Source organism: Podarcis cretensis (genome assembly GCF_951804945.1).
Source record: "Podarcis cretensis genome assembly, chromosome: 16".
Classification (NCBI taxonomy): Eukaryota; Metazoa; Chordata; class Lepidosauria; order Squamata; family Lacertidae; genus Podarcis; species Podarcis cretensis.
Window position 1 is genome coordinate 38,701,657 of NC_137186.1, and position 27,203 is coordinate 38,728,859.

Sequence of the window (27,203 nt, forward strand, 5' to 3'; positions counted from 1 at the left end):
GGAAAATCTGTTGGGGGCCATATAGAAGAGTGGCCAGGGCCTGAACTGAAAGTGGGTAGGAGGCAATATCAAAGGAGGATGTCAGTGCAACAGCACTCTCACAACACGACCACCCCATTCCTCTCTAGCTTAGTTTAATTTCTCCTACTACCCATTGGATCACATCATCTATCATGGTTACAAAAGCATACGATGAGGCCTGCTGGATCAGGCCAAAGGCCCATCTAGTCCACTGGCCTTCAGCCAGTGAGTTGAGACTCATTAGTGGGCCACAGCCCATACCCTCCAACACTTCTCTGATGAAAATAGGGACTGCAATTCTATAATGATAATTTTACTATTTATACCCCACACATCTTACTGGCTTGCCCCAGCCACTCTGGGCAGCTTCCAACATATATAAAAACTCAATAAAACATTAAACTTTTTTTTAAAAAAAACCTTCCCTATACAGAATTGCCTTCAGACAGCTCGAGGGTCAGATAACTCCATACCCTCCAACATTTCACCAATGAAAATAGGGACATCCAAAGAAAAAGTGGGACATTCCGGGATCAAATTAGAAACCAGAACAGCTTCTTTAAATCAGGGATGTCCCGGGAAAGTAGGGACACTTGGGGGGTCTGACAGCCTGATCCAAGGTGGGTAACCACAAGACCATTAACATCATGCAACAATATAGCAAAGGATTAAGAAATGGGTCCCCCAAATGCATGTTTAGGTTAAAAGTGGGTCCTGGATACCTCATCTAGATCAAGGGAAGTAATAGTGCCACTGTATTCTAGATCAAGGGAAGTAATAGTGCCACTGTATTCTGCTCTGGCCAGACCTCACCTGGAGTACTGTGTCCAGTTCTGGGCACCACAGTTAATGAAGGACAAGGACAAACTGGAATGTGTCCAGAGGAGGGCAACCAAAATGGTCAAAGGCCTGGAAACAATGCCTTATGAGGAACGGCTAAGGGAGCTGGGCATGTTTAGCCTGGAGAAGAGGAGGTTAAGGGGTGATATGATAGCCATGTTCAAATATATAAAAGGATGTCACATAGAGGAGGGAGAAAGGTTGTTTTCTGCTGCTCCAGAGAAGCGGACACGGAGCAATGGTTCCAAACTACAAGAAAGAAGATTCCACCTAAACATTAGGAAGAACTTCCTGACAGTAAGAGCTGTTTGACAGTGGAATTTGCTGCCAAGGAGTGTGGTGGAGTCTCCTTCTTTGGAGGTCTTTAAGCAGAGGCTTGACAACCATATGTCAGGAGTGCTCTGATGGTGTTTCCTGCTTGGCAGGGGGTTGGACTCGATGGCCCTTGTGGTCTCTTCCAACTCTATGATTCTATGATTCTATGATTCTATCTAGTCCTTAGTTTGTCCTTTAGATTACCCTCCATTTAATCTCATCTGGTTTATCTAGGTCTCCTATTTGCTAATGAAACGATGCAAATCTGTGCTGTTCATTAATTTTGTCACTGCATCTCCCACCTGCTTTGGTGAATGAAGAATGTCAGAAGCCGATGTCGTAGAAACAATCACCCTCTTGTTTCCTTTGCTTGTCTTTAGCGAGAGGGACAAGCCTGCCACGAGCTGAACACCAAGGTCTGTGATGGTCACCCGGTCTTCCAGAACAATCACAGTCTTCTCAGCCAAAATGGAATCAGAAAGAGGTGAGAGGACCTTTAAGGGAAACAAAAGGAAAGAAAAAATGATGAGAATCCACATTAAACTATCCTGGAGTTGCTGCATCGTGAGTGCCTGGAGCCTGGTTGCCATACAGTGGTACCTCATTTTGAGTCCACCTCATTGAGTGTCCATCTCGTCGAACAACCGCAGCAAACCTGGAAGCACTGGCAAACTGCTTCGTGCACAGAGTGGTGCTTTGCCATGCGTCCTTTTCATCTAGCATCCGGGGCTCCAGAACGGATCCCGCTCACAAAACAAGGTACAACTATATTTCAAAATGAAGATCCCTCTTAGTCACTTTTGCCTACTTGGGTTCCAATTCTAGCCACACATAACTGGGAATAAGCCCCATTGAACTTAATAGGAGTTACATTTGAGTATTAGTATTAGCAAAAGTATTTTTAAAATTTCTATACTGCCCTTCAACTGAGGGTCACCAGGCAGCTTGCAATATAAAAAGACATAGACATGCATAGGATTGCTCTGCTAGCCAAATACAGTGGATTCCTGTGAAAGCAGCCAAGGGGTTGTGGGGGGCATAGTTATTTATTTATTTCATTTTAAACCTACCCTTCATTGAGGAAGTGATCTCAGGGAAACGGAAAGGTAAAGGTACCCCTGATCATTAGGTCCAGTCATGGCCGACTCTGGGGTTGCGGTGCTCATCTCGCTTTACTGACTGAGGGAGCTGGTGTACAGCTTCCGGGTCATGTGACCAGCATGACTAAGCCATTTCTGGTGAACCAGAGCAGCGCACAGAAACACCGTTTACCTTCCCGCCGGAGTGGTACCTATTTATCTACTTGCACTTTGACATGCTTTCGAACTGCTAGGTTGGGAGGAGCAGGATCAAAGCAACAAGAGCTCACCCCGTCGCAGGGATTCGAACCGCCGACCTTCTGATCAGCAAGTCCTAGGCTCTGTGGTAAAAGGTAAAGGTAAAGGTACCCCTGCCCGTACGGGCCAGTCTTGACAGACTCTGGGGTTGTACGCCCATCTCACTTAAGTGGCCAGGGGCCAGCGCTGTCCGGAGACACTTCCGGGTCACGTGGCCAGCGTGACATCGCTGCTCTGGCGAGCCAGAGCCGCACACGGAAACGCTGTTTACCTTCCCGCTGGTAAGCGGTCCCTATTTATCTACTTGCACCCGGAGGTGCTTTCGAACTGCTAGGTTGGCAGGCGCTGGGACCGAGCAGCGGGAGCGCACCCCGCCGCAGGGATTCGAACCGCCGACCTTTCGATCGGCAAGCCCTAGGCGCTGAGGCTTTAACCCGCAGCGCCACCTGCGTCCCTTAGGCTCTGTGGTAGGGTACATCAAATATGTTTAACTCTTAATGCTATTAGAGCACAGCTACACATGCACCAAGTGCCAAGGCTCAATCTCCAGCACCCACCCATCCCCATTTGAAAGGCAATTGGATAACAGAGTTGGAAAAGAAGTTGGGGAACTCATACTAACAAAACCCACTGCTCACTTTATTCACTGTAAAGCAGTGTAAAACACTGTAAAAAGCACTGTAAGCAATGTAAAAAGCACTGTAAAACTGTAAATTCACTGTATAGCTTCATACATTTGGGGGGGAAATGGTTTAGAACAGGCATCCTCAACCTGCGGCCTTCCAGATGTTTTGGCCTACAACTCCCATAATCCCTAGCTAAAAGGACCAGTGGTCAGGGATGATGGGAATTGTAGTCCAAAACATCTGGAGGGCCGAAGGTTGGGGATGCCTGGTTTAGAACAAGCATACGCACATTTTAAGAATGTTAAAAATAGGTCCATGCTAAAATGTGGCATGGAATGTAGCGCTCCCCCTTGGAGGTTGGTCACCTGATGCACAAGGGTGGGAGGAGCCATTGTGGTGCCTTCCGAATGTTCAATTCCCATCAGCCCCAGAACAGCATGGTCCAAGGTTAGTGATGATATGGAGGTCTGCCTCTTTATAAAGTCCAACAACTTCAACTCTCTGCAAATATGTGAGACTGAGGCCCTCGTTGTGGGGACTGGTGCATGAAAACAGCACTATATCATAGAGCAGGAGAATTAACTTGCTGAAATAGAATAAAGATCCCACCTCACCTGTCTTCCACTTTCCAACAGTAGGCAGCCAACTATGACTATGGCTTTTGCTAGACCAATTTGGTCTCTGCTCAATATTAAGTAGCATTATGCCTAGACTGATCCTCTGCTTTGGTGTCTCCTCAAAATAAAGCAGCTTTCTGATTAATCATAGAATTTTATGGGTTGAAAGGGACCCTGAGGGTCATTTGGTCCAACCCCTTGCAATGCAGGAATTTCAAGTAAAGCACTCATGATAGATGGTCACCCAACCTCTGCTTAAAACTTCCAACAAAGGAGAGTCCACCACCTCCCGAGGGAGTCCATTCCAGTGTCAAACAGTTCCTACTGTCAGAAAGTTATTCCAGATGTTTAGTCAGAATCTCCTTCCTTGTGACCTGAAACCATTGGTTCAGGTTACAGCCTCTGGAGCAGGAAAAAACAAGCTTGTTCCATCTTCCATGTGATGGCTCTTTAGATATTTGAAGAGACTATCATATCTCATCTCAGTCTTCTCTTACCCGAAATGAATGTATGCAACTCCTTCAGCCTTTCCTCATAAGGCTTGGTTTCCAGACCCTTGATCATCTTGGTTGGCCTCCTCTGCACATGTTCCAGCCTATCAACATCTTTCTTAAAATCTGGCATTCAGAAGTGGACACAGTGTGGTTTGACCAAGACAGAATAGGGCATTACTACTGTGTCCCTTAGAGGGATGCGGGTGGTGCTGTGGGTTAAACCTCAGAGCCTAGGACTTGCCGGTCAGAAGGTCAGCGGTTCGATTCCCGGTGATGGGGTGAGCTCCTGTTGCTTGGTCCCTGCTCCTGCCAACCTAGCAGTTCGAAAGCACGTCAAAGTGCAAGTAGATAAACAGGTACCGCTCTGGCGGGAAGGTAAACGGCATTTCTGTGCACTGCTCTGGTTCGCCAGAAGCAGCTTAGTCATGCTGGTCACATGACCCAGAAGCTGTATGCCGGCTCCCTCGGCCAATAAAACGAGATGAGCACCACAGCCCCAGAGTTGGTCATGGCTGGACCTTTACCTTTATTGCGTCCCTTGATCTGGACACTATACTTCTGTTGATGCAGCCTATAATAGCATTAACTGCTTTTGCTACCACATCACACTGTTGACTCAAGTTAAGCTTGTGGTCTACTAAAACCCTGCCTAAGTGTAGAATTTGACATTTGTCCCTATTGAGATTCATTTTGTTAGTTTAGACCCAGTTCTCCAATCTCTTAAGGTCATTTCTGTCTTCTGCGGCATTATCTATCCCTCCCAGTTTGGTGTTATCTGCAAATTGGTTGAATATCCCCTCATTTCCTTCATCCAAGTCATCTATAAACACATTGAGCAACAATGGGCCCAGGACAGAACCCTGCGGCAACCCTCTTGTCACTTTTTTTCTCCAGGATGATGAGGATCCATTAGTGAGTACTCTTTGAGTTCAGTTTGTCAACGAGCTACAAATCTACCTACCAGTAACCTTGTGCAGCCCACATTAATGTTTCCCTTGACACTCAGCCTTACTTTGTACCTGAACTGTTGTGATTCCTTGCTCACGACCAATCAGAACCCGGCCATCTTGTAACTTGGCTACTTTGGATTCCTCCACCTTCATGAAGTCAGCCACAAGGTCCGTAATGTCAAACTGCCACTCAGAGCCAAGCATGTAGGTCAGCTGGCCTCCCAAATCGGATGATTCTGTCACAAACTGGGTGAGGACTCGTACCATGGCATGTTGGTACTGCAGGGTGCAGCCTCTGCCTTTCTTCTCGTCATCTTCATCCTCATCGCTGTCACGTGTGGGCCTGTAGGACACACACAGAAACACACACAAGAAGGTACTAGGTTGTGGTTGTTCTTGCAATACAACTGTACTCTGTTCATTTTGAATATTGCAAATTCTAAAGGCTGTATCCAGGGTAGACCCATTGAAATGAACGGGAGTGCCTAATGTAGGTTCACTAACTTCAGTGCGCTTTCTCTGGGTATAACTTATGATAGATACTATCCTGATTTTTCCATCTGAGGCTTTAATTTGTCTTTGTTGGGTTTTATCTGTGCAGGATTTCATCTTCTGCTGGGTTGGTTTTACTGATTCATTAAGGTTCCACCGAGTTGCTGCACCGTTTATTTAAATCACTTTGTTGTACTGTGCACTTTGTCTAGAGAATAGTTCTTATTAGATATCTCAGCAACTGAATAAAATAAATAAACAAAATTTATGAAATGCCTATATTATCAGCATTGGGCATCATTTGGCCCCTCCAACACATAGACCTCACAGGGTTCACCAGAGTTAGTCTCCTCTCATCCTTGTTTATTCTTTATTCTCACTTTGCACCTGATGTACATTTCCATTTGCCCCTTTCTCCCTGAATGGCAGGTATCATTTTGTGGTTCACCTCAGGTGCCACCTCAGGTGCCACCTGGCCCACCAATGATGTGTGGTCCCCATAAGGTCTCCCAGGAAGGAATTAGCTCCTGATGCTGAAAGAGGTTTTCCACCCCTTCCTCACACAGCAGATTACTGCAGTTGTGTAGAATTTGCACCACTTGGACTCAGCCAATGTAGTTACAAAGGCTCTGCCTATGTGAGTAAACCTTTCTGTGCTTCTAAGCCTGGGACTAGGGTATTTTTAGGCCCCTTGGGGGAAAGAGTACAATGTGGGAACTGATTAATAAATTACAAGGGTGCTAGGCTCCAGGCCGGACGCAGGTGGCGCTGTGGGTTAAAGCCTCAGCGCCTAGGGCTTGCCGATCGAAAGGTCGGCGGTTCGAATCCCTGCGGCGGGGTGCGCTCCCGCTGCTCGGTCCCAGCGCCTGCCAACCTAGCGGTTCGAAAGCACCTCCGGGTGCAAGTAGATAAATAGGGACCGCTTACCAGCGGGAAGGTAAACGGCGTTTCCGTGTGCGGCTCTGGCTCTGGCTCTGGCTCTGGCTCTGGCCAGAGCAGCGATGTCACACTGGCCACGTGACCCGGAAGTGTCTCCAGACAGCGCTGGCCCCTGGCCTCTTAAGTGAGATGGGCGCACAACCCCAGAGTCTGTCAAGACTGGCCCGTACGGGCAGGGGTACCTTTACCTTTACCTTTAGGCTCCAGGCCAGAGGACAACCATATTAAAATTCACCATCCATTGGGAAGTAGGTGGCACAAGAGATCAAGCCCCTCCACTGAGTTCCATATCTTGTTGGAGCAAGTTGTTTTCTTAGAGCTACCCAAGGTCCTGCAGCTCCAGCCCATGCCTGCCTTCTGCATGACTTAGCCACCCTCGGGGATTTATTTTGCTCCACAGAGCATGGTCCTCCTGGTCAGGAGAGGACATGGTTAGAAATTCTTCTCAGCCCATGTTATCCCTCATTTTTGGAGCCCTTCCACCACCAATTGCCCCACCCTCATTTTCAACATCCAATGACTCATTCTCAGTCTTTGAGTGGCTGCAGAATGTTTGCAGGCATTCCATTATGTTTCAGCAGTTCGGTTGATGGTTAGGAGGGTTTGCAGGTGACAAGAGAAAGGCGCACAGGCATTCTTTAGCTCTGTTACATACAAGAGATTCAAAGGGCATCATTTCAACATACGTCAAAAGACTCACTAAGCGGCCCTTAGAAGAAATGAACAAAAATCACTTCCTCCCACCCAACGCTCCACCCGCAGAGGTAATGCATGAACTTCAACAAGGGGATAATTATTTTCCAGCTGCATAATGAATCAAAATAAATGTTCTTGTTAAGAACATCGGTCTCTGCCTGCCTGGACTTTCCTCCCCTTCTCCCCACTCTTATTTGACTTTAATTTATATTTATTCCTTTCATTTGCTGCGATTGTGGGCTTTTCGACTGCTCATTTCACAAGCCGGTTTTTCTATTAACCGAGTGCCGCTCAAGGGTTCCATGCAGTACATTAGTCATGAGAGCACACCTATCTGGAGAGCAGATTTCCATCTGGAAGAGTGGGCCGCTCATATTGATAGTGGCACATACCCAGATTAAATTATGATTCTCCCATCTACTGCAAATAAGGATAAAAGTCTCTCTCCCCCTTCCTGCTGCCCATCTATCTATGGATCAGTATGATGAGCCATATTTCTCCAGATGGGTTTTTATTATCTCCCCAGATATATTCACAAGGGATCCAGATCCTCACTTCCTTATTACATTTTTATTAATTTCCCATTCAAGGAAGCAGCGGGCAGACCAATCAATGGGTGCTATCAATGGCATGGTGCCCAAAAATCTCAGTGCTGCTTCCTGAGAGAGAACCTGGTTGGAGGCCCATTCCAATGAACACAGGAAGCTGCCCTATCATACTGTTCATCCATCTAGCTCAGTGTTGTCTAAAAGAACATGGTGCACTTCGCTGATGGGAATTGTAGCATAAAATATCTAGAGGGCAGCAGGTTGGAGGGGGCTGGAGTACACTGACTGCAGTTTCCCAAAGTCTTAAGCAGGGTTTATTCCCCCTGGAGGTGCCAGAGACTGAACCTGGGGCTTTCTACATCACAGGTAGGGAACCTCAGGACCCAGGGTCAAATGATGTCCCATAAACCTCTCTATCTAGTCCTCAGAATGGTCTCCAAGAGACCCCTTGCAGTTTCAGCCCTGGCATGCCCTTCCTGACACTTCATTTGGGTGGAATGTGACCTTCAGCTGTGATAATTAAGGCTGTGGCCCAATGCATTCTCTGTGGTGAACACACTTGCAAAGCAGACCCCTAGAGCCTTCCCACCTGACTTCACCCCCTGAAAGCCCTGGATCTCTCAGTGGCCCTGCCCAACCTGGGGTGACTTGGGACTGTCTCCAAACAACTCAGCTCAAGCTTGGATCCACATGAATCAGCTGAATTCAGTTCAGGATTTAAACAGAGGATGGCTGGTCATCTGTCCCTGATTCTCTACCTGTGATTCCTACAGGGGGTGGACTAGATTGTCCTTTTGGCCCCTTCCATCTCTACAGCTCGGTGCTTCTAAGGACCCAGAGACTGAGGAGGAGAGAGCCTATAGGCAGCACCACCACCTGGATTGATGGCAAATAAGAAGGCAGGCAGGGCATTCAGAGGTTGGTGAGGATGTGTCCCATTTGCCCTAATAAATCAGCCTCCACTGCATTCTTGCCACAAGAAGAAATGGTCGCCCCCATTCAAGTCACCCATGCGATTAAGTTGCTTAAAAACAAACTTTCGCCAGCTCTATTGGAAGCATGAGCTGTCGCACGCACTCATCCAAAAACAATGGCTGGCAGGCCATGGTGCAGGCAACCGGCTGCAAATTTTCACAGCAAACAGCTTTGCCATTCCACCCCCTTCCTAAAAAAAAAAAAGAAGAAGAAGAAATGAATTGCTAAATAGGTGCCCAGTGGCTCTGCGGTAATCTGAATAGCTGCTGGCGAGAATGGCTTGCCAGCTTGCAAACAACGAAGATACTTGGGCCGTTCAATTCACTTCAGCTGGCCCAATAAATATGAACTAGACACCTGGGGGGTTAGATTTTTAGCACACGGCATAATGAGCTGACAGGCAGAATGTTCGCACTGGGCTAATGGCTGCTGAAGGCGTGACCTGCCGCGTCTGCGATGGCAGGTTTATTCCTCAAATGGATCTATCGCCACGAATGATTCAGCAGACATTTGCGCAAGCAAACTCCCAACAATATGGTGAACAGGGAGGCAACCGGATGAGGCACTTAACTCAGCAGAAGAATGGGCTTGTTCTTTCTTTTTTTGCCAATGCCAATGATAACCGTTAAAAATACTCTCAAGTTCCTGTCGCATTTGGCACATGTTCTGTTGGTTCACTCTTTTGGCCAGCATCTCATGGAGGAGAAATCGTGGCTCAGTAGCAGAGCACTCGCTTCGCATGCAGGTTCAAGCCTCAGCATCACCAGTTAAAAGAAAAGGATCAGCAGCTGGTGATAGGGAAGACTCATTCCTGTGATACTGGAGAATTATTGCAATTGGAATAGACAAGGATGGGGAACCGGTAACCCTAAAGATGTGGCTGGAATGGACCATGGGCTCCTCATCCCTGCAGGAGACAATAGTGGGCCAGATGGACAAATAGGCTCCTTGTCTGTTTTAATCTCAACACACATTTTAGGGGTGCTTCTGAAACTCCTCACATTTTTCATCTAAGATTCTAAATATCCTCCCTTGTTATCTCTTATGTTGGGAAGGGCCCTGTGTACTGACTGTTCACTGCCTTTTCCAGTTCCTTCAGATCATTTGTGAGTTTCATACACCCTGTTATTACCAATCTGCATGTGCCATTATTGTGAACTGATTTTATTTTTATTTTACTTATTTATTTTTAAAAAGCCCTCTCTGCAATCAACCAAGTTCGATGAGATTGCATGTTTGGTTGCATTATTTGTGTGGTGTTTTGCCACGGCAGAGTACACATGCACAACAGTAAAACACCACCCAAAAAAGCATTGCACTGTAATTGTAGGTTCAATGGCATCAATTTTGCCTTGTTATTTTATCAGTACATACAGTTGTAGTGCTAAACAAACATGGGGCAGGGATTTTTCCTTTAAAATTTGCATGGAAACGGAATGGGACAGATTAGTTCATCCCCATGTAGAAGTGGGATGAAACAGACTATAATGAAACCATCCATCCCCACCTAGGGAGAGTATTGAGTACCAGACAGAGATGCCTAGAGGGTCACATTTGTCCAGCTTACCAGTGGTCAGCCATTCCTGTCCTAGCATGCAATCCCCATTTACTTGAATGAGGATGCTAAACTACATGGCTTGTCTGTGTTGCTCTCAAGAGCCATTTTTAAGGCATGATGTTGGTACCTTTTGTTGGAGGTGACAGGGATCCTCCAGCCTTTGATCTGACTCAGTTCTGTGTCGGAGATCTCTATTTGAAGAGGAAGTCGTGGAACCCAGACAGTGACTTCTAGCTGGGTGGTAAAATGCTGGTACGTGAAGTTCACAATGGTGTCCACTTTGCTTTTCATTTCCTTCCCATTAACAAAGATGGCATCGCAGTTGTCTGAAACCTTCAGAAACATCAAACAAGCAAAGTCCATTAATTACTACAAAAGGATATAGAGCTGGCTCTGGGTTTCTAAAGACCCTTCTGCAAGATACCAGCTGTGGGCGTCAACCAAGCAAGTAACCTAACATTTCCCCAACAAGGTGTACTAGCTTTTCTTTTTTTTCTTTTTTTCCAAAATAATATTTATTAGCAGTTTAAAGATTACAAAAGAAAAAAAGAATTCTACAAGACAATACAATACAATACAAAAACAAAAACAAAAACACCACACCACCCAAACCCTAAAACATTGAATCAACCAAACAAAACAAAAACAATTTAAAAACACATCCAATAATTTCGATATCATAACTTTTGTTCACTTGTTTCAGCGACCTCCTCACACCTCCCTTTTTGTATTCCACTTCTGTTAATTGTTTCAGCAATTCCTTTCCATCTTCCTCTGTTTTCTGTCCTATAATTTATCTTAACATATTCTAACCTTGTTTTTTCCCTTTAATACATTTACAATCTGTCTGTACCTAATTCCTTATAACATTTCTGCTAAAGCCATATAACTTCATTCCATCACTTTTCTAACATTCATTAAATTTACAATATTTCTGTAAATAATCTTTAAACTTTTTCCAGTCTTCTTCCACTGACTCTTCTCCCTGGTCTCGGATTCTGCCAGTCATTTCCGCCAGTTCCACATAGTCCATCAACTTCATCTGCCATTCTTCCCGGGTGGGTAAATATTGTGTTTTCCAATACCTCGCGATGAGTATTCTTGCTGCTGTTGTTGCATACATGAAAAAAGTTCTATCCTTCTTTGGCACCAATTGGCCGACCATGCCCAGGAGAAAGGCCTCTGGTTTCTTCAGGAAGGTATATTTGAATACCTTTTTCATTTCGTTATAAATCATCTCCCAGAATGTCTTAATCCTTGGGCATGTCCACCAAAGGTGAAAGAATGTACCTTCAATCTCATTACATTTCCAACATTTATTATCGGGCAAATGGTAAATTTTTGCAAGCTTGACTGGTGTCATGTACCACCTATAAATCATTTTCATTAAGTTTTCTCTTAGGGCATTACATGCCGTAAATTTCATACCTGTGGTCCATAACTGTTCCCAGTCAGCCATCATTATGTTATGTCCAACATCTTGTGCCCATTTAATCATAGCAGATTTCACCATTTCATCCTGAGTGTTCCATTTCAACAACAAGTTATACATTCTTGACAAATGCTTAGTTTTTGGATCCAACAATTCTGTTTCCAATTTGATTTTTCCACCTGGAAGCCAACTTTTTTGTCCAAATTGTATGCCTCCATTATTTGGTAATAATGGAGCCAATCTCGCACTTTGTTTTTTAATTTTTCAAAGCTCTGCAGTTTTACTCTGTCTCCATCTTGTTCCAAAATTTCCCAATATTTCGGCCATTTGGCCTCCATATTGAGTTTTTTCTGTGCCTTCGCTTCCATTGGTGACAACCATCTCAGGGTTTTATTTTCTAACAAATCCTTATATCTTATCCAAACATTAAACAGTGCTTTTCTAACAATATAGTTTTTAAACGCTTTATGTGCTTTTACCTTATCATACCACAGATATGCATGCCAACCAAATACATTGTTGAAACCTTCTAAGTCCAGCACATCAGTGTTTTCAAGAAGCAGTCATTCTCTCAGCCAGCAAAAAGCAGCTGATTCATAGTAAAGTTTAAGGTCTGGCAGGGCAAATCCACCTCTTTCTTTAACATCAGTTAATATCTTAAATTTTATTCGAGGCTTCTTGCCCTGCCAGACAAATCTGGAAATATCTCTCTGCCACTTCTTGAAACAATCCATCTTGTCCAAAATTTGCAATGTTTGAAACAAAAACAACATCCTTGGCAATACACACCTATTGCCAAGGTGTAATAGCTTTTCTTCTCAGTGCTTGCATCATTTCCATAGTTGTTAATCTACTGTCCTTGCTAGTCTCCCCATTACCAGGAGAGCAGCAAAGTGAATGGATTCACATCTAGGGCTTGGTTTGGTGGGTATATTAAAGCAGGTAGCTACTCAACTTTGCGAACTAATCTATGAAAATGGTTTCCAAACTGTGATCCAAAGAATTATGGCTTTTTTCATATTAGGGATTCTTGATGAGGCACTCACTGATTGCAAAGAACCTCTTTGATAGGCCTCTTGTCTACCATTGATGAACTTTACCTCCAATGTGCAGCCACAGGGAAGTATAAGATAAGAGATGAGGAAGCCTGTAGCTCTCCAGATGTTGTTATATATTCCAGATACCATCAGCCCCAGCCAGTATGGCCAACAGTCAGGGATGATGGAAGTTACAGTCCAAAAACATCTGGAGAACCACAGGTTCCCCATTCCTGGTCTAGGCCATATAATCTCCTAGGTTGCAAACTGCAGATGAAGATACTATAAGGATGGAGTAGCCAGTCTGGTCCCTCTATATGTTGTTGAATTAAAACCCATTGTCAGTATCCCATTGGCCATGCTGGCTGAGGCTTCTGGGAGTTGCCGTCCACAAAATCTGGAGGAGACCAGATTGGCCCTGTGGAGTGTACTCCAGCTTACACTCTACCCTCATGTGGGACAATGCTGAGATCCAATGGGCCTGCAGTGACTATGCACCTAAAAGTATGCCTCCAAATCATCTACATTGTGCTGGAGTTCTCTGGCAGATGGAATGAGTATCCCAGAGCTAGAACATGTTCACGTCCCTTCTATCATATCAGCATCACGATGGTGCTCAAAATAAATTTATTGAATTTATTGCCACAAGATGTGGGGATTATCCACTACTTTAGAAGATAGGTAAAGGGACCCCTGACCATTAGGTCCAGTCGTGGCCGACTCTGGGGTTGCGGCGCTCATCTCGCTTTATTGGCCGAGGGAGCTGGCGTACAGCTTCCGGGTCATGTGGCCAGCATGACTAAGCTGCTTCTGGTGAACCAGAGCAGCACACGGAAACGCCGTTTACTTTCCCGCCAGAGTGGTACCTATTTATCTACTTGCACTTTGACGTGCTTTCGAACTGCCAGGTTGGCAGGAGCTGGGACTGAGCAACGGGAGCTCACCCTGTTGCGGGGATTTTAACTGCCGACCTTCTGATCAGCAAGTCCTAGGCTCAGTGGTTTAACCCACAGCACCACCCATGTCCGATACTTTAGAAGATAGTGCCCCTCCAATGTTGTTGGACCCCATTTCCCATCAGCCAGCCAACCTGGCGAATGGTCAGGGTGATGAGATCTATAGTTTCACACCACCTGGAAGGCACCATGTTGGCTACCAATGGCCTATGTGACCATATGAAGTTATAAACTCATGGACTTCATCTTCCATAAATACATGTAGGATGACTACAAATCGAGCTGACTTTGTGCAGCCTCCATTTTGAGCGGTACCAAATACCAGCTGCTGATTAATAACAGAATAGGGATATTGTGCTCATGGCCTGTTTGTAGGCTTCTCAGAAGCACCTGGTGGATCACTGTGGAAAGCAGAATGCCAGACTAGATGGACCTTTGGTCTGATCCAACAGGACTATTCTTATCTTTTTATGCTTATTTTGAAAACCATGGCTATTGTACAGCTTGGATCAGGGGTTGCCAATGTAGTGCCTTCCAGATGTTTTGGACTACAACTCCAGCTAGTATAGCCATCAGTAATGGCGGGGATTATGATCCACAACATCTATAGAGGACCTTGTTGGTGACCCCTGGTTTGAATTATCTTCTTAACTTAGGGGCAGTTCTGCTTTTCTCCATAGAAAACGACCAGAAAAACAGTAATCTCTTAGTGGTGTTAGGCATTCACACTGCCAGCCTTTCTAACTGAAACACAGCAATCTATAAGAATTTCAGAGTTGACAAGGATCAAGTGTTGCATTTACAGCTTACTTAAAGGAAGAGGCATATGCTGGAGGGGAGGAAGAAGAGCATTCTGAGAATCATAAAACAAAACCATGCACCTCTCCTTTTAAAAATATAAGGACAGTAAAAAGGTGGTGCCAGACAACGGTCCTTTAATGAGTCATAATGCATTCTCTAAACTTGGGAGTGTAAAGTGTAATTGTCTGGAATCACCAAACCATAACTCCATTCATATATGTCTAGGGAGGAAAATGGAGCCTGGCGTGCCTTTCCTTGAATTGTATTAATTAAAAGCTGGATTTGTTGTGAACCTGTTTGTTTCTTTATGCATTTCCTTATGCATTTTTATTTAACTGAAATATTTTTAACCCATCCATCATTTATACAGATGTACAAAAGGCATGAAATAAAATTAATTGCACCAAAACAATAAAAATGTGTTTTCTGTTAGGCATAACATGGTGTTTGCTTTGTATTTGCAATTTTTCACTTTACGTACTAGAAAATGAATGATCAGAATCTCTTTTTGTTCTTTTAAAAAATCCTCTGATTTAGCACAGGCTGGGTATAAGCAACCCTAACAGAACCCTAACAGAAAGTAAGGGGCAATACACTTTGTCGTTTCCCACTAAACATCAATGCTTTCTCCCTTCCTCATGTTCATTCTCTCTCTCTTCTCCCTCTTTCTTGCGTGAGGATGCCACGAAAGTTGCTCCAGTCATATAGTGAAGAATCAAAAGCTGCCATTGTGCACATGAATCAACTGGAAATAAAGTACCTTTTTTACTTTACCAATGGGACACAGGTGTGTTTTATTTTTACTTTTTAAGCAATGCGAGTGATGTGCAAATGAGACAGAACGAGTGGTGTAACTGAATAACTCCAGGCAGCTCCAGCTTCCAAGATGTTTAACTGATACATATACAAACTATAAGCCAATCAAATCTATATATATATATCTGTAAGTGCAGAGGTAGAAAACCTCTGGACCACAGACCTGATCTCCCCACCCAATACTTGTTAGTGCAGCCTGTCCAGGCTCAAGATTTTTGGTAGTGGCAGCAACAAATAAAGTATACAAACAACATTGGGAATTTCCATAGCAGCTTTTCGGTCCTCAGCACAAGAGATGCAGCACCGTTGCTGATACGTGGTCCACATTGGGTTGGTCAACAGGAATTATGGTCCATGAGCTAAAAAGGGGTTGGCTACCCTGATCTAGTAGTTGTCCACTCAGCAAAAGGTTTCCCATTAGCTTACTTTTGCCATTTAAAATTATGGCAGTGGCGATGGCAAAGTGCAGTTACTTTGCTCTGAAGTAGCTAATTATCCCTTTTGCTAAGGCCACAATTAATATTAAGCAATGAAAATCTCACACAACAGCAAGTCCTAGAAGGCATTCAGAGTCCTTCTCAATGGGATGGTGTCTGACTTGATGCCTGCAGGCCAGGCAGTTAAACCTCTAGAATTATTTACAAGTTTAAGAACGGACGGGGAAATGACTTGTTTGTTCTATTTTTCTGTCCACATCATCACAATGATGTGGTAATGTTGCAATGCAGAATGCAATCATTAAAATGTATGAGCCTGTTGGATTGGGCAAATGGCCCATCTAGACCAGCATCCAGTACTCTCAGTGGGTGATCAAATTCATATGGGAAGCCCACAAAAGGACCTGAGAGCGACAGCACTATCCCCAATTGTGATTCCCAACAACTGGGATTCTGAGGCCTCTGACAACAGGTATAGAACACAGGTATTGTGGTGAGTAACCATTGCTCAGGTTCAGCGTTCTAACCAGCCAGAGATGTTCTGTGGCCACACAGCATGCTCAGTCCTCAGTAGACCTGTGTGCATGCAAATCTTCAATGCATTCACCAAGAAAATGTGCATCTTGAGCACTTCTTTTACAATTACAGAAAATGCATATTTCTATGTGCATCCTTTTTTTGCATTGGAAAGCCATGGCGAAATCCAGAGAAATGTACAATTAAGCTGGGAGTTGCAGTCCAACACACAAGCGAGTTTGGGGAGCATCAGATTGGGTTGGTTCACTGTAAAATGAGGACCAAACTAATTTCTCCCCATCTGATATGTTCTTTAAGGTGTGAGATGAAAGAAAAGGTACTCATTCAAAAATCCACTGTGGAAACTGGCGGTGTACAGAAGAGGGCAGAGACAGGCAAGAAGGTTGAATGAGGAGAAAGGAGAGGCTTTGGGAAGGGGAAAGGGGAGATTTTTGCACGGTCCATTGATGGGGGAGTGATGTGAGTTGGAATTTCCCAGCTGCAGGCTGCTAATTGAGAGCCAGTGTAGTGTAGTGGTTAAGAGTGGTAGTCTCGTAATCTGGGGAACCGGGTTCGAGTCTCCACTCCTCCACCTGCAGCTGCTGGGTAACCTTGGGCCAGTCACACTTCTTTGAAGTCTCTCAGCCCCACTCACCTCACAGAGTGTTTGTTGTGGGGGAGGAAGGGAAAGGAGAACATTAGCCGCTTTGAGACTCCTGAAGGGGAGTGAAAGGCGGGATATCAAACCCAAACTCCTCCTCTTCTTCTTCTTCTTCTTCTTCTTCTTCTTCTTCTTCTTCTTCATATACTGCAATGTTTCATTACTTGCATGAATCATTGCCTTGTTGACCCATTGTTGTAATGGAAATGCAAGATAAGTCAGCCATGAGTTATGTTTTACAGAACCAAAGCAAAGCTACTGACAGCTTTTGAGATTTTCAGAGCTCTGAAAAATGCTTTCCCCTTTCCCAGCAATTTCTCTCCTAGCCCTGCAAAACCACTTGTGTAAATATTCATTTCTTCATTTACATTGCCTTCATTTATTCTCAGCCATGTCATCACAGAACCCATGGTGATTGACTGGGTATCTTTGTGACACCACACCATTCAGTACAGGATCCCTGATTGACAGCGATCACATAGGTGATGAACCCAGAAAGGAGAAGGACGATGGGCTGCACCTCACAACGGTTGGGAGGAATGTTTTTGCCAAAAATCTCAGAAACCTCATCAGGAGGGCTTTAAACTGACTAATGTGGGGGAGGGAGACAGTGCTCCTGAAGGTAGGAGTCTATCAATTGATGAAGATGATCATCCAAATATCATAGACCAAATGGAGCAAACAGCATGCAGACCTAGTGGTGGGAGGAAAAAATCCTTAAATAAGAGACACGGGGGAATGATTAATGGACTTCAATGTCTGTACACTAATGCGCAAAGCATGGGAAATAAACAAGATGAGCTTGAGCTCTTGGTACAGCAAACTAAATATGACATAATAGGCATCACTGAAAGCTGGTGGGATAAGTCCCACAATTGGAATGTAATAATGGAGGGATACAATCTATTTCAGAGAAACAGACCAGACAAGAAAGGAGGAGGAGTGGCATTATATGTCAGGGATGTGTATACCTGTGAAGAGATCTAAGATTTAGAACCTCAAAGCCAAAGTGAGAGCATTTGGGTCAAAATTAAGGGAGAGAATAACAGGGACCTCATTGTGGGAGTTTACTATAGATCCCCAAGCCAAACGGAGGACATAGATGATGCCTTCCTGGAACAGATGGCCAAGCATGCAAAAGGAAGGGAGATAGTAGTAATGGGGGATTTCAGTTACCCGGATATTTGTTGGATGTCAAACTCAGCCAAGAGCATAAGGTCAAACAGATTCCTCACTGGCCTTGCAGACAACTTCATTGTCCAGAAAGTGGGAGAAGCAACAAGAGGAACAGCCATTTTAGATCTGGTCCTAACCAATGTTGATGACCTGGTTAGTGGGGTAGAAGTGGAAGGATCATTAGGCGCGAGTGATCATGCTCTTCTGAAGTTTACTATACAGCAGAAAGGAGCAGCCAAGCATACTAGGACTCAATTTCTTGACTTTAAGAAAGCCGACTTCATAAAACTTAGGGAAGTGCTGGGTGAGATCCCATGGACAGTAATACTAAAAGGAAAGGGAGTTCATGATGGCTGGGAGTTTGTTAAGAGGGAGATAGTAAAAGCACAACTTCAGGCAATACCAATGAGACAGAAACATGGAAGTTGCCTAAAGAAGCCAGGGTGGCTATCTAAAGAACTTTTAACTCAGTTAAGATTAAAAAAGGATGTGTACAAAAAATGGAAAAGGGAGGAAACCACCAAAGAGGAATTCAAACAAATAGCCAGCACGTGTAGACACAAAGTCAGAAAAGCTAAAGCACAGAATGAACTCAGGCTTGCTAGAGAGGTTAAAAGCAACAAAAAAGGCTTTTATGGGTATGTTTGTAGCAAAAGGAAGAACAAAGAAACAGTGGGGTCACTCAGAGGAGAAGATGGTGAAATGCAAACAGGGGATACAGAAAGGGCTGAACTCCTCAATGCCTTCTTTGCCTCAGTCTTCTCCGATAAAGAAAACAATGCCTGACCTGAAGAATTTGGAGCAAATGATTCAGCAGAGGAAACACATCCCAGAATAACTAAGGAGATAGTACAAGAATACTTGGCTAGTTTAGATGTATTCAAGTCTCCAGGGCCAGATGAACTGCATCCAAGAGTATTAAAAGAACTGGCAGATGTGATCTCAGAACCACTGGCAGTCATCTTTGAGAATTCCTGGAGAACAGGCGAAGTCCCGGCAGACTGGAGGAGGGCAAATGTTGTCCCTATTTTCAAAAAGGGGAAAAGAGAGGACCCAAATAATTACTGCCCAGTCAGTCTGACATCAATACCAGGGAAGATTCTGGAGCAGATCATTAAGCAAACAGTCTGTGAGCACCTAGAAAGGAATGCTGTGATCACCAATAGTCAGCATGGATTTCTGAAAAATAAGTCATGTCAGACTAACCTGATCTTGTTTTTTGACAGAATTACAACTCTGGTAGATGAAGGGAACACAGTGGATATAGCCTACCTTGATTTCAGCAAGGCATTTGACAAGGTGCCCCATGATATTCTTGTAAAGAAGCTGGTAAAATGCGGTCTTGACTATGCTACCAATCAGTGGATTTGTAACTGGCTGACTGACCGAACCCAAAGGGTCTCATCAATGGTTCCTCTTCATCCTGGAGAAGAGTGACTAGTGGGGTGCCACAGGGTTCTGTCTTGGGCCCGGTCTTATTCAACATCTTTATCAATGACTTGGATGATGGACTCAAGGGCATCCTGATCAAATTTGCAGATGACACCAAACTGGGAGGGGTGGCTAACACCCCAGAGGACAGGATCACAATTTAAAATGACCTTGACAGATTAGAGAACTGGGCCAAAACAAACAAGATGAATTTTAACAGGAAGAAATGTAAAGTATTGCACTTGGGCAAAAAAAATGAGAGGCACAAATACAAGATGGGCGACACCTGGCTTGAGAGCAGTACATGTGAAAAGGATCTAGGAGTCTTGGTTGACCACAAACTAGACATGAGCCAACAGTGTGATGCGGCAGCTAAAAAAGCCAATGCAATTCTGGGCTGCATCAATAGGAGTATAGCATCTAGATCAAGGGAAGTAATAGTGCCACTGTATTCTGCTCTGGTCAGACCTCACCTGGAGTACTGTGTCCAGTTCTGGGCACCACAGTTCAAGAAGGGCACTGACAAACTGGAATGTGTCCAGAGGAAGGCAACCAAAATGGTCAAAGGCCTGGAAACGATGCCTTATGAGGAACGGCTAAGGGAGCTGGGCATGTTTAGCCTGGAGAAGAGGAGGTTAAGGGGTGATATGATAGCCATGTTCAAATATATAAAAGGATGAGAAGAGACAGAAATTAAATACAGTCACAAGCTTGGAGGTGGATGGAAAGAACATATTTAAACCAAATGAGATTAGCAATTGCTTTCAGAGTTATTTCAGGAGATTATATGCACAAGGGCCGGAAAACGAAGGAGACATAGAAGATTTTCTTAAGAAATATGGATTACAAAAAAATTCACAACAAAGTATGTTGATTCTAAATGAGAAAATAACAGATCAAGAAGTGGAGGGTGCCATTCAAAACATGCAACTAGGGAAATCTCCAGGACCAGATGGACTAACCTCCAGATATTATAAAGCATTGAAAGAATGGTTAATACAGCCGCTTAAGGAGGTTTGTTATGAAATATTAGAGGGGGAAAAGGCACCTGAATCGTGGAAAGAAGCTTTTATTACGCTTATACCAAAGACTGAAACTGAAAAAAACCAGATCAAGAACTATCGCCCTATATCATTACTTAATGTGGATTATAAAATATTTGCTGACATTTTAGCAAAAAGACTGAAGAGGGTGTTAATGGAGGAGATTCATAAGGACCAGGCAGGCTTTCTCCCAGGAAGACACTTATCAGATAATGTAAGGAACATAATTGACATTATGGAACTGCTAACTGTAAATATTAATACGAAAGCAGTCCTAATCTTTGTGGATGCGGAGAAAGCCTTTGATAATATCTCTTGGAAGTTTATGAAGAAGAATCTCCATGGGATGGGGGTAGGTCAAAGGTTTGAAAATGGTATAAGTGCAATATATTCTGAACAAAAGGCTAAGCTAATTGTAAATAACGTGGTTACTGATGAACTTTCCATAGAAAAAGGGACACGGCAGGGGTGCCCGATATCCCCATTACTTTTTATATCAGTCCTGGAGGTTTTGTTGAACATGATTAGGGGGGACCAGCTGGTAAAAGGAGTTCAGGTCGGAGCTAAACACTATAAATTGAAGGCATTTGCAGATGACCTAGTATTGACTTTACAAGAGCCAGACACTAGTACAAAAAGAGTTTTAGAGTTAATTCAATTCTTTGGTCAGGTGGCAGGATTTAAGTTGAACAAACATAAAACTAAAGTTCTGGAAAAAAACTTAACAAATCTTGAAAGAGAGAGATTCCAAAACGAAACTGGGTTAATGGTGGCAAAGAAAGTAAAATACTTGGGGATTAACATGACATCTAAAAATGTGAATTTATTTAAAGACAATTATGATAAATGCTGGACAGAGGTAAAGAAAGATCTAGAAATATGGTCGAATCTGAAGCTTTCCTTGTTAGGCCGAATTGCAGTGATCAAAATGAATGTATTGCCTAGAATGTTATTTTTGTTTCAGACATTACAAATTGTGGATAAACTAGATTGTTTCAAGAAGTGGCAGAAAGATATATCTAAATTTATCTGGCAGGGCAAAAAGCCCAGAATAAAATTTAAGATACTTACTGATGCAAAAGAAAGAGGGGGGTTTGCCCTGCCGGATTTGAGACTGTACTATGAATCGGCAGCTTTCTGCTGGTTGAAAGATTGGCTACTTCTTGAGAATGCAGATATTCTAGATTTGGAAGGATTTGACAATAGGTTTGGCTGGCATGCATATTTATGGTACGACAAGGTTAAAGTTCATAAGGGTTTTAAAAACCATATTGTTAGGAAAGCACTATATAATGTTTGGATTCGATATAAGGATTTGTTCGAAAATAAAACTCCTAGGTGGTTATACCTATGGAGGCTAAGGAGGTGAAGAAACTCAACATGGAATCCAAATGGCCAAAATATTCTGAAATTTTAGAACAAGAAAGCGGTGAATTTAAACTACAGAGTTTTGAGAAATTAAAGCCCAAGGTGCGAGATTGGCTCCATTATTACCAAATAATGGAAACTTTTAAACAAGACAGGAAAATTGGCTTCCAGGTGGAGAAATCGAAATTGGAAACAGAACTGTTAGAACCCAATACTAAGAATGTATCAAGAATGTACAATTTGTTGCTGAAGTGGAATACAATAGATGAGACAGTTAAATCAGCCATGATTAAATGGGCACAGGACATTGGTCATGACATTATGTTTGCTGACTGGGAACAGTTATGGACCACCAGTATTAAATTCACGGCATGTAATGCCCTAAGAGAAAATATTATGAAAATGATTTATAGGTGGTACATGACCCCAGTCAAGCTTGCGAAGATTTATCATCTGCCCAATAATAAATGCTGGAAATGTAATGAGACTGAAGGTACCTTCTTTCACCTTTGGTGGACCTGCCCAAAGATTAAAGCCTTTTGGGAAATGATCTATAATGAAATTAAGAAGGTACTTAAATGTACTTTTCATAAGAAACCAGAGGCATTTCTCTTGGGCATGGTCGGCCAATTGGTGTCAAGGAAGGACAAGATTTTTTTTTATGTACGCCACTACAGCAGCAAGGATTCTTCTAGCAAAGTATTGGAAGACACAAGAATTACCCACACTGGAAGAATGGCAGACGAAAGTGATCGACTTTATGGGACTGGCAGAAATGACTGGCAGAATTCGTGACCAAGAGAAAGAGACGGTGGAGGAAGATTGGAAGAAGTTTAAAGTATATCTTAAGAACTGTTATAAAATTGAGGAGTGCTAAAATGTCAAGGGGAAGGAAGATGCAGAATTACAGCTGAAATTGTTTGATGATTTAAGGTGAAATTGAGAAAGATAACAAGTTTAAATTTAATTGGCAAAAAGGGTTGCTGAAAAACTGTAAAATAAGGATGCAAAAAGGATGAGGTATGGGGAAGTCCGAGAAAGGAGGTTTATGAAAATGAGGTTAAGAATTTATATTTGTGTATTTGTTTGTATTTGTTGATGTCTTTATGTTGTTGTTGTTGCTTTGTTCTAAAATTGGAAAATTAATAAAAATTATTATAAAAAAAACCAAATATATAAAAGGATGTCACATAGAGGAGGGAGAAAGGTTGTTTTCTGCTGCTCCAGAGAAGCGGACACGGAGCAATGGATCCAAACTACAAGAAAGAAGATTCCACCTAAACAATAGGAAGAACTTCCTGACAGTAAGAGCTGTTCGACAGTGGAATTTGCTGCCAAGGAGTGTGGTGGAGTCTCCTTCTTTGGAGCTCTTTAAGCAGAGGCTTGACAACCATATGTCAGGAGTGCTCTGATGGTGTTTCCTGCTTGGACTCGATGGCCCTTGTGGTCTCTTCCAACTCTATGATTCTATGATTCTATGAAATAATGAGAAAGCTATAATGCTGAATAGGATCACCAAAACGAGAATATTCACACACATTTTCCCCCCATTAAAAGAATTTGGTCGCTTTTGTTTGGAAAATTTAAACTGATAATTATTCCACACAGCTCCAGCCTTTTACTGGGCTCTTAAGCTAGCGTGGCAGCAGTAGCATTAATGTTGACTGGATTTTTAATTATTTTAATTAACTGGATGTAATCATCAAAAACCTCTACAACAATCTGCACAGAATATAAAACATTCTTTAAAGAAATACTGACAAAACCAAACATTAAAAACAAGCTAACCTAAGATTTACCACAATTTAAGTAAAATCAGCTGTTTTAAAAATATACATAATAAAAGAAAAGTACATGTCTGGGAAGGCTTATCTGAACACAAATGCTTTTAGGAGGCACAAAAAATAACACAGTGAAGATGTCTGCCTAATATCAATGAGCAGGGAGTTCCACAGAGTAGGTGCTGCTCAATGAAGGATTGATTCCTTGAAAGTAGGGATGTAAGGATCTGTCAACATCGGTTCCCTCATTTTCTCTTTCTTTCCTGTCTTAAATTCCCACATTCCTGCAGCAGTTTGCAGCAGTTTATGTGTGTGTATTTAAAATCTTCATGAAAGTTCTTCAGCTCCTTCGTGTATTTAATTCATTCCGGAGGTCCGTTCTTAACCTGAAACTGTTCTTAACCTGAAGCACCACCACGCCACCGGAGCACAATTTCTGTTCTCATCCTGAAGCAAAGTTCTTAACCCGAGGTATTATTTCTGGGTTAGCAGAGTCTGTAACCTGAAGCGTATGTAACCCGAGGCACTGTATTGCACTTTTGTATGTTATTTTCACTAATATGTTCATTTTTACACACATTTTCACTTCTGATAACATTGGTTAGAAAGTTGAAGAACTGCAAATTTTTAAGAATGGTTTCGGAAAACACAAATTTGACAGATTTGATATTAAATGCAAATTGCAGTGCTTTTTTTCCTTAAAAAATGTTTAGGGGTACTCTCATTTTCCTACTCATATTGAAATTCTGCCCCTCAATGAGGCCAAATTTAGATTCACAAAATGTTTAGGGGTATGTGTACTCCTGCGTCCCCCCCAGAAAAAAAGCACTGGCAAATTGAATCTAATTTCTCTCCTCATCTCATACTGACAAGCATGGAACAAATGTTAGATGGCCCTGGATGGGACTCCCCTTTTGATACTTCTGGCTAAAAGTGATCCTGATTAACTTAAGGACTAACATGGAAGCAGATACTAATGTAGAGCTTAGACCTGCTTGATATCGGCCCATCCTAGAATATCAATTTACCTCCTTGTTGAATGGTTACTTAAGCCCTCAGATCAGGTCTCAACACTTATCTCTCCCAGTTTGAGCTTTCTTAATTATCTCAGACTCATCTGAATTTGAACAGAGCTCCCTCGGTGCAGGCTTTATGATCTGCCATATCAGCCACTCATCCTATTTATGGCCTTCATTAAGGCGATTAAAGATTCCCCAAGATGTTCCTGACACAGTACAAGCAGAAAGGGACACGGGGTTTGCTGAATCCAATCTCATTTGCAAATGTGCAACAATGGCAAAGTCCGTCGTTCAGCTCCCTTCTCAAATACAAGTTTCTGGAGATCATTCGGAGGGAGATGGCTCTTGTGCTCAAATCCTGCTTGTGGTTTTCCCACAGCCATTGGGTTGGCCACTGTAGGAACAGGATGCTGGACTAGATGAACCATTGGCCTGATCCTACAGGCTCTTCTAATGTTCTTATCCTTGGAACATCCACAACAGAGGAGCTGGACCTGTGTCCGTGTCCAGATGTGGTTGGGTTCCAACTCTTATCAGTCACAATGTGCTGGGCACAGGGTTTAACCTGAGTGACGCAGTCCAGGTCCGGTCCCGAATCCAAGGATTCCACGAGGAGTCAGTCCGACAGGGCCAAGGCAGGTCACAAGGCAGGAAACCAGGCTAGGTCAAGCACAGGGTCTCAGACAGGTTCTAGCAAACAGCAATGTTGCTCCCGCAACCTGGGGTGGGGTATGACAGCCTTTTATCTTTGTCAGGGTAACGGCCGGTCCTGATCCCCCGGCAACTCACCTCCCTGTTTCGCCCAAAGGTGAGCACTCAGGTCTCTTCTTCTCTCAGACCTTAGTCTCAGCAGCTCGGCAGAAGTTGGTGGGTTACTAGACCCAGGGGCCGCCTCAGCCTCCCCTGACCCAACTGGTAGTGGAGCAGCTGTAAGTGATGGCCCAGCTGGAGGCAACGAGGTAATCCCCGCATCTGGAGCCAGGGCAGGCTCAGGCCCCTGACTCGCCCCAGCTAGTGTTTGTTGCAGGGGAACCTGTGCAGACTGGGGCTCTTCAGAATCAGGCCTCAGACTTGGTCCAGATGCCGCCAGAGGCAAAGGATCTGGTCAGACTGAGACTCCTCTGGTTCCGAGTCTGAGCCCAAGTCCCAGGCCATCACACACAGACACCAGGGCCAATAGTCAGGGATGGGGCCCAAGGATGGAGGTGGAGAGGGCCTTGAGATCCAGAAGGGCTTGGCCAAAGCTGCAGCCCTATTAGCATGGGGTGTGCGCGTTAAGGCTAAATTGTAGATCATGCTTAGGAATATTTATGAAAACTTACATACTTGTACCTATGTACCCATTGTTCAGTTCAGTCTTCATTCAGGCACAATGCCTCTCATGTACTAAGCAGAACTGTGTTCTTAAAAAAAAAAAAAGCAGTGCAATTTTAAGAATATATAAACAGACCTGCTAGATCAGGCTAAAGCAGGCTTCCTCAACCTCGGCCCTCCAGATGTTTTTGGCCTACAACTCCCATGATCCCTAGCTAGCAGGACCAGTGGTCAGGGATGATGAGAAATGTAGTCTCAAAACATCTGGAGGGCCAAGGTTGAGGAAGCCTGGGCTAAAAGCTCAACTAGCCCAGCATCCTGTTCTCACAGTGGCCAGCCAGATGAGACTTTTAAAAAAATAACTAGTGCAATTCAGGAAAAACTGAACTAATTCATTTCAATGATTGCATAATTTGTCCCTTAGCTCTGCATCTTAACTTAGAAATTCCCCATTACTATGGTGTAAATTCATGAGTTGGGATAGGGGGTGAATCTGGCAGTTTTGGTTTCTCGCAGTTTCTCATTTGTCCAGACTTGAATTTAGTAGACTGTACAGCGGTACCTCAGGTTAAGTATTTAATTCATTCCAGAGGTCCATTCTTAACCTGAAACTGTTCTTAACCTGAGGTACCACTTTAGCTAATGGGGCCTCCTGCTGCCGCCGCACTGCCGGAGCACGATTTCTGTTCTCATCCTGAAGCAAAGTTCTTAACCCGAGGTACTATTTCTGGGTTAGTGGAATCTGTAACCTGAAGCGTATGTAACCTGAAGCGTATGTAACCCGAGGTACTACTGTATTTTGACATCAGTTTGCAATTTTTAAAAAAACTAAGAAAATTTATCAACATTTTAGTGAAAATATACACAATTGTATGCAATTTTGCCTTACATACACATTTTTGGCAAAGCAGTTTAAATTAATATAGGTGCTTTTGCTAATATGAGTTATATTCACTAATATATACATTTTAATACACACTGAAGACTAGTATATGAATTTTTGTAAG

General features: G+C 43.4%; 1 protein-coding gene and 1 long non-coding RNA gene across 3 annotated transcripts in view; one reads left to right on the top strand and one right to left on the bottom strand.

Moving 5' to 3' along the window:
- LOC307205131 overlaps positions 1 to 27,203 on the top strand; it is a 469,056-nt gene that overhangs the window by 204,329 nt on the left and 237,524 nt on the right. The window lies entirely within an intron of this gene.
- TMEM132B (transmembrane protein 132B) overlaps positions 1 to 27,203 on the bottom strand; it is a 389,071-nt gene that overhangs the window by 3,088 nt on the left and 358,780 nt on the right. For both annotated transcript variants that reach the window (XM_079956515.1, XM_079956514.1), the window contains 3 exons: positions 10,536 to 10,741; positions 5,270 to 5,543; positions 1,479 to 1,670 (listed from right to left, as the gene is read on the bottom strand). In XM_079956515.1, coding sequence (XP_079812641.1) covers positions 1,479 to 1,670; positions 5,270 to 5,543; positions 10,536 to 10,741 — 672 coding nt within the window. The remainder of the gene's footprint in view (positions 1 to 1,478; positions 1,671 to 5,269; positions 5,544 to 10,535; positions 10,742 to 27,203) is intronic.